This window comes from Coregonus lavaretus, assembly GCF_964263955.1.
Source record: "Coregonus lavaretus genome assembly, chromosome: 10".
Lineage (NCBI taxonomy): Eukaryota > Metazoa > Chordata > Actinopteri > Salmoniformes > Salmonidae > Coregonus > Coregonus lavaretus.
In genome coordinates this window covers 46,367,623-46,382,150 of record NC_139997.1, presented here as the reverse complement: position 1 = coordinate 46,382,150, position 14,528 = coordinate 46,367,623, and the positions used below count along the sequence as shown (strand labels likewise).

General features: G+C 45.2%; 1 protein-coding gene across 1 annotated transcript; it reads left to right on the top strand.

The window, feature by feature from the left end:
- Window positions 1–10,847: 10,847 nt before the first annotated feature.
- Window positions 10,848–13,900, top strand: LOC311135653 (galactosylceramide sulfotransferase-like; the record flags this gene model as incomplete). Its single annotated transcript, XM_084169677.1, has 2 exons — window positions 10,848–10,984; window positions 12,754–13,900. 2 exons carry the CDS (start codon window positions 10,848–10,850, stop codon window positions 13,898–13,900), a joined length of 1,284 nt encoding a protein of 427 aa, XP_084025803.1.
- Window positions 13,901–14,528: the final 628 nt, after the last annotated feature.

The following is a 14,528-nucleotide window of genomic DNA, read 5'->3' as shown; positions in this document are numbered from 1 at the left end:
TAGTACGATTCAATCTTAGTCATGTATTGACGTTTTGCCTGTTTGATGGTTTGTCAGAGGGCATAGCGGGATTTCTTATAAGCGTCCGGGTTAGAGTCCCTCTCCTTGAAAGTGGCAGCTCTACCCTTTAGCTCAGTGCGGATGTTGCCTGTAATCCATGGCTTCTGGTTGGGGTATGTACGTACGGTCACTTTGGGGATGATGTCATCGATGCACTTATTGATGAAGCCAGTGACTGATGTGGTGTACTCCTCAATGCCATCGAAAGAATCCCGGAACATATTCCAGTCTGTGCTAGCAAAACATTCCTTTAGCTTAGCATCTGCGTCATCTGACCACTTCTTTATTGACCGAGTCACTGGTGCTTCCTGCTTTAGTTTTTGCTTGTAAGCAGGAATCAGGAGGATAGAATTATGGTCCGATTTGCCAAATGGAGGGCGAGGGAGAGCTTTGTACGCGTCTCTGTGTGTGGAGTAAAGGTGTTCTAGAGTTTTTTTTCCTCTAGTTGCACATTTAACATCCTGGTAGAAATGAGGTAAAATGGATTTAAGTTTCCCTGCATGAAAGTCCTCAGCCACTAGGAGCGCCGCCTCTGGATGAGCGTTTTGCTGTTTGCTTATGGCCCTATACAGCTCGTTGAGTGCAATCTTTGTGCCAGCATCGGTTTGTGGTGGTAAATAGACAGCTAAGAAAAATATAGATGAAAACTCTCTTGGTAAATAGTGTGGTCTACATTTTATCATGAGATACTCTACCTCAGGCGAGCAAAACCTTGAGACTTCCTAAATATTAGATTTTGTGTACCAGCTGTTGTTTACAAATATACACAGACCGCCACCCCTTGTCTTACCGGAGGCAGCTGTTCTATCTTGCCGATGCAGCGTAAACCCCGCCAGCTGTATGTTATCCATGTCGTCGTTCAGCCACGACTCTGTGAAACATAAGATATTACAGTTTTTATTCGTGATCGTAGCTCGTCTATTTTGTTATCCAATGATTGTACGTTGGCTAATAGGACTGATGGTAGAGGCAGATTACCCACTTGCCGTCGGATCCTTACAAGGAACCCCGACCTACGTCCCTGATATCTCTGTCTCTTTCTCCTGCGAATGATGGGGATTTGGGCATTGTCTGGTGTCTTAAGTAAATCCTTCCCGTCCGACTCATTAAATAAAAAATCTACCTCACGTACGAGGTGAGTAATCGCTGTCCTGATATCCAGAAGCTCTTTTCAGTCATAAGAGACGGTGGCAGAAACATTATGTACAAAATAAATTACAAATAACGCGAAAAAACACACACAATAGCACAATTGGTTAGGAGCCTGTAAAAAGTCAGCCATCTCCTCCAGCGCCATTATCTTAAACATAATTTGCATAGGGCAGGCTAATCAAACAAAAAATCTTCCCTTTCAAGGCAAGGCACAATCTGTAATTTCAACAAGCTGACCCTGACACTTTGTGTAGTGAACTGAGGTTTGGATGGGGTTGGTGAATAATCACTCTCAAATTAATTTATAGTTAGAAATTATGGATAAAAGGACAGTACATAAGATTGACAAAAAATGTATCTGATGATATTGAACTTCTATAGGCCTATGCTGTGTCTATCATCAGATAACTTACACTAATGTCATGTCAATCTCCTTGACTGGCCTACTCAAGACATTTTATGCTTCTGTCCATATTCTGTCCATGTTTCTGATATGCCTTCCCAGTAAGCAAAATTACGTTGAAAAAAAAGTATTCAGACCCCTTGACTTTTTCCACATTTTGTTACGTTACAGCCTTATTCTAAAATGAATTAAATTGTTTTTATTCTCATCAATCTACACACAATACCCCATAATAACAACGCAAAAACTGGTTTTTAGACATTTTTGAAAATGTATTAAAAATAGAAAACGGAAATATCACATTTACATAAGTATTCAGACCCTTAACTCAGTACTTTGTTGAAGCACCTTTGGCAGCGATTACAGCCTCAAGTCTTCTTGGGTATGATGCTACAAGCTTGGCAGACCTGTATTTGGGGAGTTTCTCCCATTCTTCTTTGCAGATCCTCTCAAGCTCTGTCAATTGGATGGGGAGCGTCGCTGCACAGCTATTTTCATCTCCAGAGATGTTCAATCAGGTTCAAGTCCGGGCTCTGGCTGGGCCACTCAAGGACATTCAGAGACTTGTCCCGAAGCCACTCCTGCATTGTGTTGGCTGTGTGCTTAGGGTCGTTGTCCTGTTGGAAGGTGAACCATCGCCCCAGTTTGAGGTCCTGAGCGCTCTGGAGCAGGTTTTCATCAAGGATCTCTCTGCCCTTTGCTCCGTTCTTCTTTCCCTTGATCCTGACTAGTCTCCCAGTCCCTGTCGCTGAAAAACAATGATGCTGCCACCACCATGCTTCACCATAGGGATAGTGCCAGGTTTAATCCAGACGTGAAGCTTGGCATTCAGGCCAAAGAGTTCAATCTTGGTTTCATCAGACCAGAGAATCTTGTTTCTCATGGTCTGAGAGAAAGTTGCCTTTGGGCAAACTCCAAGCGGGCTGTCATGTGCCTTTTACTGAGGAGTGGCTTCCGTCTGGCCATTCTACCATAAAGGCCTGATTGGTGGAGTGCTGCAAAGATTGTTGTCTTTCTGGAATGTTCACCCATCTCCACAGAGGAACTCTGGAGCGCTGTCAGAGTGACCATCAGGTTCTTGGTCACCTACCTGACCAAGGCCGGGCGGCCAGCTCTAGGAAGAGTCTTGGTGGTTCCAAACTTCTTCCATTTAATAATGATGGAGGCCACTGTGTTCTTGGGGACCTTCAATGCTGTATAAATGTTTTGGTACCCTTGCCCAGATCTGTGCCTTGACAAAATCCTGTCTCGGAGCTCTACGGACATTTCCTTTGACCTCATGGCTTGGTTTTTGCTCTGACATGCACTGTCAACTGTGGGACCTTATAAAGACAGGTGTGTGCCTTTCCAAATCATGTCCAATCAATTGAATTTACCACAGGTGGACTCCAATCAAGTTGTATATACGTCTCAAGGATGATCAATGGAAACAGGATGCACCTGAGCTCAATTTCGAGTCTCATAGCAAAGGTTCTGAATACTTATGTAAATAAGGTATTTCTGTTTTTTATTTTTAAAACCTGTTTTCACTTTGTCATTATGAGTTATTGTGTGTAGATTGTATAGGGGAAAAAAACAATTAAATGTGATGGGTGATTTGAAGGAGTCAGGCTCAGAAGGGTAAATCATAGAATAACAGGATTTATTCTGGAATACAGAGTTACGCTGTAATGCGTCAAAACAGTCCAGTGCGCAAAACAGGTGCACTGGAACCAACAAGGCACACGGGGAAAATAACCCGGCGATACAAAATACAAGGAGCTCAACCGAGCTTCACTGTCATCACAATAAACAATCACACACAAAGACAAGAGGGCAGAGGGAACACTTATACAGGTACTGATGAGGGGATATGAACCAAGTGTGTGTAATAAACAAGAGAAAAAAATGAGATGAGGAGCGGCAGTGGCTAGGAGGCCGGTGACGACAAACGCCGAAGCCTGCCCGAAGAAGGGAAGGAGGCAGCTTCGGAGGAAGTCGTGACAGTACCCCCCCCCTTGACGCACAGCTCCAGCAGTTCTCCGACACCGGCCTCAGGGACGGCCAGGAGGCCGCGGAGCAGGGCGAGCCGTATGGCGACGGTGGAAATCCCGCAACAGGGAGGTATCGAGGATATCCCTCACTGAGACCCAGCACCGTTCCTCTGGACCGTACCCCTCCCACTCCACGAGGTACTGAAGGCCCCACACCCGACTCCTCGAATCCAGGATGGAAGGGACGAGGTACGCCGGGGCCCCCTCGATGTACAGAGGGGGCGGAGGGACCTCCCGCACCTCAGACTCCTGGAGCGGACCAGCCACCACCGGCCTGAGGAGAGACACATGGAACGAGGGGTTGATACGATAATCTGGCCGGAGTAATAACCTATAGGTAACCTTGTTTATTCTCCTCAGGACTTTGAATGGCCCCACAAACCGCCACAGCCAACAGCTCCCGATCACCAATGTCGTAGTTCTGCTCCTCCGGGCTGAGCTTCTTGGAGAAGAAGGCACAGGGGTGGAGCTTGGGTGGCGTGCCCGAGCGTTGAGATAGGACAGCACCTATCCCTACCTCTGATGCATCCACCTCCACTACAAACTGTAGTGATGGATCGGGATGTTCCAGTACCGGGGCGGAGGTGAACAGAACCCTCAGGTTACTGAAGGCCCTGTCAGCCTCAGCAGACCAGCGGAGCCGGGACAGCCCACCCTTCAACAGAGATGTGATGGGAGCTGCAACTTTGCCAAAGCCCCGGATAAACCTCCGATAGTAGTTGGCAAAGCCAATAAAGCGCTGCACCTCCTTAACCGTGGTTGGAGTCGGCCAATTACGCACGGCTGAAATGCGATCTCCCTCCATCTCCACACCTGAGGTGGTAATGCGGTAACCGAGGAACGGATTGTTGGAAAAATAGACACTTTTCTGCCTTGACATAAAGGTCATGTTCCAACAGTCGGGACAGCACTTTGCCAGCACTTTGCGAACCAGGGACACATGCACGTGTAGCGGAATACACCAGAATGTCATCGATGTAGACCACTACACCGCGACCAAGCATGTCCCGAAACACCTCGTTCACAAAGGACTGGAAGACTGATGAAGCATTAATCAAACCTTACGGCATTACCAGGTATTCGTAATGCCCCGTGGTTGTGCTGAATGCTGTCTTCCACTCGTCCACCTCTCGGACACGCACTGATGTGGAAAATTATCACTATACTTCTTAAAAATCAAAGTTCTTCCAGAGTTTTTGTAGAATCAAGAAATACTTTATTACATAGAGCAACGAAAGCTGAGCTGGTCTGCAGAAAAACTATTGTCTACCTCTCCGCTCTCCGTTTATATAGTCATATTCACATACATCTTAGCTTAAAGCCCCTCCCTCTTTGGTTCCCCCACCACCATCCTCAGTTTCCCCCTCTCTACCGCTCCGCCCACTTCCTTAGTTGCTAAACTTGACTTTTATTCAGTTTAGAATCAATAGTAGTATAATCAATCAAGCCCTTGTCATGCAAAAAGAATCATGTTCATGTCTGTTCAACCCCGGCTCACCCTGGCTTGACCTGAAGATTGATTGTTGGACATGACAGGTCCACACTCAATCTCTCAAACATACCCAAACCCAACTCCTCTCTCCCCTCCCGTCATGCTGTAATTACTCATGATTAGTCTCAACTCTGGCTCCGTTCTCAGGACTTTGTTTGAGGAGAGAGGCATTAGACAACAGTCTGGTTTCAGTCTCTGAAAAGGTAGGACAGCCATGGATTAGGTAAGAGCAAGTAATTCGACCCAAGGTCAGATCCCCATTTCACACACACACAAACCCAGTGAAAGGAACCAATTAAGTTATTGCCTAGCAACAGAGAATTCTGACTATATGTTCGTCATGTCTGTGATTAACTTTGTTTATCCAATAGTTTACTGAAAAATCTTCATCAGCACTAGGTTGTACATACTCCGGAGATCTAATTTTGACTCGATCACAGATGGAATGAGGGGTAGAGGATAACTATAACGTATTGTCCCCTTGTTCAGTGCTCGGTAATCAATGCAGGGGCGCAGACCTCCGTCTTTCTTCTTCACAAAAAATTAACTTGAGGAGGCGGGCGAAGTGGAGGAACGTATGAACCCCTGACGCAGGGACTCGGAGACATATATCTCCATCGCCTCCATTTCAGCCTACGACAGGGGATACACATGACTCCTGGGAGGCACAGCCTCTACCCAGAGTTTTATCGCGCAATCCCCCAACTGATGAGTTGGTAATTTGGTCGCCTGCGTTTTGGAAAACGTGTGCGCCAAATCGAGGTATTCGGGGGGAATGCGCACGGTGGAGGTAGTGTCTGGACTTTCCACCGTGGTTGCACCAACGGAAACACCTAGTCACCTACCCTGACACTCTCGCGACAACCCGTGAGAACTCTCTGCGGCCATGAAAAGGTGGGGTTGTGTAGTGCTAACCAGGGAAGACCTAACACACACGGAAACCAGGAGACTCAATAATAAAAAGGTGACTTGCTCTCTATGGGTCTTGTGCGTAACCATAGTGACTGGTGCTGTAACTTCCCTAACGAACCCGGACCCTTGTGGTCGACTGTCAAGTGCTCTGATGGGGAGTGGAATGGATAGGGGAACCAATGTAATGTCTAGACTATGTGCAAATGACATGTTCATAAAATTCCCAGCTGCGCCTGAATCGACCAGTGCCTTACACTGGGGAACTACTGTGTAATCAGGAAAGTGGATGGGTAGGGTACAGTGCGCAGCAGAGGGCTCTGAACGAGTGTGGGTGTTCGATACCTGGGGTGATGCGAGACTGCCCTGTCTGCCGCCTCTAGACCCAAAAGAACGCCGAAGACAGCGTGCAGGAGAATGTCCTCTCGTGCCACTAGAGTGACACTGGCGCTGTCGTCCTCCGCTCTCCTGGATCACCGCTCCACCCAGCTCCATCAGCTCATGATCCGGGTTGGGGAGGGGTGGAACGGGCAGGCCACTTCCAGGACGTCCTCTAGCAGCCAGCAGGTTGTCCAACCGGATGGCCATGTCCACCAGTTGATTGAAGGACAACATGGTGTCCCGGCAGGCTAGCTCCCTTCGGACGTCCTCTTGTAGATGGCACCGGAAGTGGTCGATGAGGGCCCGCTCGTTCCACCCGGACCCAGCTGCTAGAGTCCGAAACTCCAGGGCTAAGTCCTGCGCGGTCCTCGTCCACTGCCTCTCGCCCATCTCTCTACCTTCGGGCGGGTGATCGAAGACGGCCCGAAAGAGGCGAGCGAACTCCCCGTAGTCCTCCAATGCGGCTCCTCCTTCACTCCAGATCGCGTTGGCCCACTCCAGGGCTTTCCCCGAGAGGCAGGAGACGAGGGCGGACACCTTCTTCCGCTCCGATGGAGCCGGGCTGATGTTCTAATAATATAACTCCAGTTGTAGAAGGAATCCCTGGCAGAGAGCAGCTGTCTCGTCAAAATCCCGTGGTCGGGATACATGGATCCCTCTGGGTGCTGGGGTGTGGGTGGCTGGATCCGGTCTCCCAGCTGGTCCCGACAGATCGGGTCCTCTCCTCTCCAGGCGTTGGACGACCTGGAGAACCCGATCCATCCCTTCTCCCAAGCTGGCTAGCATCGCCGAATGCTCCCGCACCCGTGTCACGACTCCAGGCATGTGCTCCTCTCCTGCTGACTCCATGGCGGGTGTGTGATTCTGTGATGGGTGATTTGAAGGAGTCAGGCGCAGGAGGGTAAATCACAGAATAACAGGATTTATTCCGGAATACAGAGTTACGCAGTAATGCGTCAAAACAGTCCAGTGCGCAAAACAGGCGCACTGGAACCAACAAGGCACACGGGGAAAATAACCTGGCGATACAAAATACAAGGAGCTCAACCGAGCTTCACTGTCCTCACAATAAACAATCACACACAAAGAGAAGGGGGCAGAGGGAACACTTATACAGGTACTGATGAGGGGATATGAACCAGGTGTGTGTAATAAACAAGACAAAACAAATGGAATGATGAGATGAGGAGCGGCAGTGGCTAGCAGGCCGGTGATGACGAATGCCGAAGCCTGCCCGAACAAGGAGAGGAGGCAGCTTCAAAGGAAGTCGTGACATTAAAGCATTTTAGAATAAGGCTGTAACCTAACAAAATGTGGAAAAAGTCAAGTGGTCTGAATACTTTCCAAATGCACTGTACATCTTTTAGATGTCTATTCCAGACGTTGACATCGCGTGCATTTCAGGTGCTGAATGTAGGGTTAGAAGACATCTTTTCTGGACATATTTTCCGGACGTTGAAAATACGTATTTTCCGGACGTTGAAATCAGGTGCATTTTACGTGCTGAATGAAAGGTAGAAATACCTATTTTCCGGACATCAGAAATATGTATGTTCCGGACGTTGAAAATATGTCATTTACAGACATTGAAAATACATATTTTTCGTTCATTGATTTTATGGCCAAATTTCCACTGCTATACATTCTCAATTAAGTATGCATTATATCACAATCAGATTTTTTCACACCTCTTTTACATTTACATTTACATTTACGTCATTTAGCAGACGCTCTTATCCAGAGCGACTTACAAATTGGTGCATTCACCTTATAGCTAGTGGGATAACCACTTTACATGTCTTTTTTTTTTTTTTTGGGGGGGGGGGGGGGGGGGGGGTTGGGGTAAGGGGGGGGTAGAAGGATAACTTTATCCTATCCCAGGTATTCCTTAAAGAGGTGGGGTTTCAAATGTCTCCAAGGTGGTGAGTGACTCCGCTGTCCTGGCGTCGTGAGGGAGCTTGTTCCACCATTGGGGTGCCAGAGCAGCGAACAGGGAAGGTTGAACAATAGGAAAGAAGAGCCAACTGAAGGCTGCAACAAAATATTTTGTATTGCTCCCATCTAGCACATGCACTCATGTTAGCTTTAAAACTGCCAGCAGTGATTTTCAAAATAGTCCAACATACAGAATAAACCAACAGACCATTTCAACTACAATTTGAGTAATGGTTACAGATGTTTTATTTTTCTTGCTATGACTGTGACATGTTGTTGGTTATCTACCTTAGTTGAATGCACCCATAAAAACCTAGCGGTCAAACAGGGAAATGGTTCTAATAGTTTTTCCACCATTCATTTTCCCATAGGGGATTTTAGAAACACGTAAAATAAGGGCTGTGTTTTGTGTAGGCTTACCCTGGAAAACTGCAAAACTACAAATCCCTGCAAGCTCCTGCACGTTATTTCTAGCTGACACCTTTGCTAACAGGTATTGTCTCAATTTAAAACTTGCAGAAGACAGTTCACAGAATTGTCAATTTAAAGAAACGTAGCCAATTTATTAATTACTCAATGTAACTAACATTAGATAGTTAATACAGAGATTCTTACCTTTGCCGCGATTCGGCAGTCTAGTCCAGATCAACATGGTATTTGTAGTTCTTTATGATAGCCACATTAGCAGCTAATTAGTATTTCATTTTTTGGGGGGTAAATACAGGCAAATATATTGATAAAAGTCACCTTGTCCTAGAGAGATTTACACGATTATCAAAACATCACACCAGGGTAAGCTTACACTAAACACAGCCCTTATTTTACGTGTTTCTAAAATCCCCTATGGGAAAAATGAATGGTGGAAAAACGATTGGAACCATTTCCCTATTTGACCGCTAGGTTTTATGGGTATTATGACTCATAGGCATTGGAAAACCTTCCAGGTCTTTGTGGTTGAATCTGTGTTTGAAATTCAGTGCTCGACTGAGAGACCTTACAGATAATTGTATGTGTGGGGTACAGAGATAAGGTAGTCATTCAAAAATCATGTTAAACACTATTATTGACTTGTTAAGTAAATATTTACTCCTGAACTTATTTAGGCTTGCCATAACAAAGGGGTTGTATACTAATTTTTAATTAATTTGAAACATTTAGAAAAACATAATTCCACTTTGACATTATGGGGTATTGTGTGTAGGCCAGTGACAAAAAAATCTAAATGTAATCCATTTGAGATTCATGCTGTAACACAACAAAATGTGGAAAAGGTCAAGGGGTGTGAATACTTTCTGAAGGCATTGTATGTCAAAGGTTGGTAGGATAGGTATTCAATGATTACATCAAGCTTGTGACTCTACAAACTTGTTGAATGCATTTGCTGCTTGTTTTGGTTGTGTTTCAGATTATTTTGTGCCCAATAGAAATGAATGTTAAATAATATATTGTGTCATTTTGGAGTAGCTTTTATTGTAAATAAGAATATAATATGTTTCTAAACACGTCTACATTAATGTGGATGCTACCATGATTACGGATAATCTTGAATTAATTGTGAATAATGATGAGTGAGAAAGTTACAGACGCACAAATATCAAACCCCCATGACATGCTAACCTCTCACCATTACAATAACAGGGGAGGTTAGCATTTTTGGGGGGTATGATATTTATGAGTCTGTAACTTTCTCACTCACATTATTCACAATTCATTCAGGACTGTCCGTAATCATGGTAGCATCCACATTAATGTAGGATCCAAAACAACAAAACGTTTGTCACCGTCCCAATACTTTTGGAGCTCACTATATATCAAGGGCATTTTTCCAACTCCTCAGATTGTTCCTGCTGTGAAAGGAACATTTCAAAAGCTAAAACATGTTTGATGTGTAAACATGGGGGCAGTGTCTTGGGCAGTGTCTTGTTGTTTGGAAAAAGGATGATGACGCATTCCCTCTCTTGGTCCTTATCAGAATCTGTCCCTTCTTTTGCTAAATGCGATGGTTTTCTATTTCCCTGCATTGTTTTATCACAGGGCCTCTCCAATATACACTGTGCTATTAAAATTATATTTGTCTGCAATGGCCATGAAATACCTGTGAAGAGTACCTGTTCCAATCATTATAGTAAGTATGGACTCTTCTTTATTATCTAGCTATGGCAAAAACATTATTCATGATGACTGTCTTCTGCACAGATTGGGCATTTATTAGTTTTTCCCATGACGTTACTCAGGGTTAATTTATACTTTTAATCCTATTCAGAGAGATTTCTGTGAGGGTGACTGGGGACAGGCTGTGCATTTCCATAAACACTGTGACAGGAGCATGTTTAGGGAAAAGGGCTCATGGGACTAATTTCACACAGTATGCATTCCTAATTAATTAGGCAAATGAGTGAAGCCCTAACCACTTGATGACGAAGAACAGTTCACTTTGACATCTGTGTCAACTCTGCCTTTCAATTGGCTTGATGTTGCAGGAATGCTTGGTTTTGATGTGAGGAAAAGACAGCGCAAGTCAATAGTAAGAAGACTGGCTGTAGGAATTCTGTTGACCAGTTTCATGGTGGTACTGCATTACTTATCTACTCCAGCAGTCCAACAAGTCAATCAACAAAAGTAAGTGTATGCTGGACTTTTGCTGTGAAATACAGTATACAGTGGGGGAAAAAAGTATTTAGTCAACCACCAATTGTGCAAGTTCTCCCACTTAAAAAGATGAGAGAGGCCTGTAATTTTCATCATAGGTACACGTCAACTATGACAGACAAATTGAGAAAAAACATTCCAGAAAATCACATTGTAGGATTTTTAATGAATTTATTTGCAAATTATGGTGGAAAATAAGTATTTGGTCACCTACAAACAAGCAAGATTTCTGGCTCTCACAGACCTGTAACTTCTTCTTTAAGAGGCTCCTCTGTCCTCCACTCGTTACCTGTATTAATGGCACCTGTTTGAACTTGTTATCAGTATAAAAGACACCTGTCCACAACCTCAAACAGTCACACTCCAAACTCCACTATGGCCAAGACCAAAGAGCTGTCAAAGGACACCAGAAACAAAATTGTAGACCTGTACCAGGCTGGGAAGACTGAATCTGCAATAGGTAAGCAGCTTGGTTTGAAGAAATCAACTGTGGGAGCAATTATTAGGAAATGGAAGACATACAAGACCACTGATAATCTCCCTCGATCTGGGGCTCCAAGCAAGATCTCACACCGTGGGGTCAAAATGATCACAAGAACGTTGAGCAAAAATCCCAGAACCACACGGGGGGACCTAGTGAATGACCTGCAGAGAGCTGGGACCAAAGTGACAAAGCCTACCATCAGTAACACACTACGCCGCCAGGGACTCAAATCCTGCAGTGCCAGACGTGTCCCCCTGCTTAAGCCAGTACATGTCCAGGCCCGTCTGAAGTTTGCTAGAGTGCATTTGGATGATCCAGAAGAGGATTGGGAGAATGTCATATGGTCAGATGAAACCAAAATATAACTTTTTGGTAAAAACTCAACTCGTCGTGTTTGGAGGACAAAGAATGCTGAGTTGCATCCAAAGAACACCATACCTACTGTTAAGCATGGGGGTGGAAACATCATGCTTTGGGGCTGTTTTTCTGCAAAGGTACCAGGACGACTGATCCGTGTAAAGGAAAGAATGAATGGGGCCATGTATCGTGAGATTTTGAGTGAAAACCTCCTTCCATCAGCAAGGGCATTGAAGATGAAACGTGGCTGGGTCTTTCAGCATGACAATGATCCCAAACACACCCGGGCAACGAAGGAGTGGCTTCGTAAGAAGCATTTCAAGGTCCTGGAGTGGCCTAGCCAGTCTCCAGATCTCAACCCCATAGAAAATCTTTGGAGGGAGTTGAAAGTCCGTGTTGCCCAGCGACAGCCCCAAAACATCACTGCTCTTGAGGAGATCTGCATGGAGGAATGGGCCAAAATACCAGCAACAGTGTGTGAAAACCTTGTGAAGACTTACAGAAAACATTTGACCTGTGTCATTGCCAACAAAGGGTATATAACAAAGTTTTGAGAAACTTTTGTTATTGACCAAATACTTATTTTCCACCATAATTTGCAAATAAATTCATTAAAAATCCTACAATGTGATTTTCTGGAAAAATAATTCTCATTTTGTTTGTCATAGTTGACATGTACCTATGATGAAAATTACAGGCCTCTCTCATCTTTTTAAGTAGGATAACTTTTGGTGGCTGACTAATTGGTGGCTGACTAAATACTTTTTCCCCCCACTGTATCTATCTATTATTTGCTATATGATGTGATTTACTTTTAAATCAATTCATTTGCCAGAAATAGGTAACATAAAAATAAATGTCAGTTTACTCATACTCTTTTTTCACTCTTTCTCTACAGGGTTACAGTGTCATGTTCTCACCACTTGTCTCAAACATGGGTCCACAATTTGACCAACTCCTCTCAAAGCAGAACAAGTCTATCAGGGGAGTGTGTGCCCATGGTGGACATCATGTTCATGAAGACCCACAAGACTGCCAGCAGCACATTACTCAACATCATCTTCCGCTTCGGTGAGAAGCACGGTTTAAAGTTTGCCTTTCCTAAAGGTCGCAATGACTTCTTCTACCCATCCCCTTTCCTTTGCTCCCAGGTCAAAGACTACCAGCCTGGGGCATGTTTCAACATCTTATGTAACCACATGCGCTTTGATGGGCATGAGGTGGCAAAGCTCCTCCCAGCAGACGCTGCCTATGTCACCATCCTACGAGACCCGGCGGAGTTGTTTGAGTCATCCTTCCATTATTACAGCCGGGTGGTTCCCCTCACCTGGGGGATCCGCGGAGATGACAAACTGGCTGAGTTTCTGCGCGAACCCAGGAACTACTACACCCCAGGGAGCTACAACTCATTCTACCTCAAGAACCTACTCTTCTTTGACTTTGGATTTGATAACAACTTAGAGCCAGACCACCCTCTGGTGGAGAGGGGTATTCAGACCTTGTCCCAACACTTTCAGCTGGTCCTGATGGCGGAGCATTTTGAGGAGTCTCTCATCCTGCTAAAAGATACACTCTGCTGGACGATGGAAGATATGCTGTTCTTCAAGCTCAATGCCCGCAAGCACTCATCTGTGTCACAACTGACCCCTGAGCTAAGGGCCAAGGCCCTGGAGTGGAACGGGGCCGACTGGCGGCTCTACCAGCACTTTAACGCCACATTCTGGGCCAAGGTGGAGGCATACGGGCGGACACGCCTGGAGCAGGAAGTGAAGGAGCTGAGGAGGAGGAATGCAGAGATGGCTGCCATGTGCATTGAGAGTGGGGGAGCAGTGGAGGCTGGGATGATTCGGGACACGGATCTGCTTCCCTGGCAGCCAGTTGGAGAGAACTCCATCTTGGGTTACAATTTAAGGAAAAACATAGACCCCAAATACAGGGAACTCTGTCGGAAAATGCTCACACCTGAAATACAGTACCTATCAGAGCTAGGGGTCAACTTGTGGCTCACAAGATTATGGGGTTGGTTAAAGGATACTATATTCTAGCTACAAACTAATTTATGGGAATAACTTGGATTATTCCTTAAGAGTATAAGGTGGGGGGGGGGGGGGGGGGGGGTGCTACTAAGGTAATATATTAAATTGTTTTAAGATGGTCATACCAAGGATCATTTAGCTATTTGATTTTGAATTTTAGGACCCCTTTGGCCTTAATGCTATTAGCCCATAGAAACGCATTGAATAACAGATTCATACATGGAAAAACAGATAGTCAAAAATAAATCAAAAGGAAGTTTGTTTTAAAGTGTCTGTCCTATGTCTGTCCTATATCATCAGTGGAGGCTGCTGAGGGGACGATGGCTCATAATAATGGCTGGAATGGAGTCAATGGAATGGTACCAAACACGTGGTTTCCAAGTGGTTGATACCATTCCATTGACTTCCTTCCAGCCATTATTATGAGCTGTCCTCCCCTCAGCAGCCTCCACTTACTTCCATAAATGTTTTAAACTGCTACCGGGCTATCTTCAGACGAGTTGTGAGGCTTGTGGGCATCCTAGAGCAAAGCAACATGTACGTGTTTGTGAGTCTCACCTTTCCATAGAGGGGTCATATTAGTGTGTAGCCCAAACTGTTCGGATGCTACAGACAGAAGTTGGCAGTTTGTCGGTAC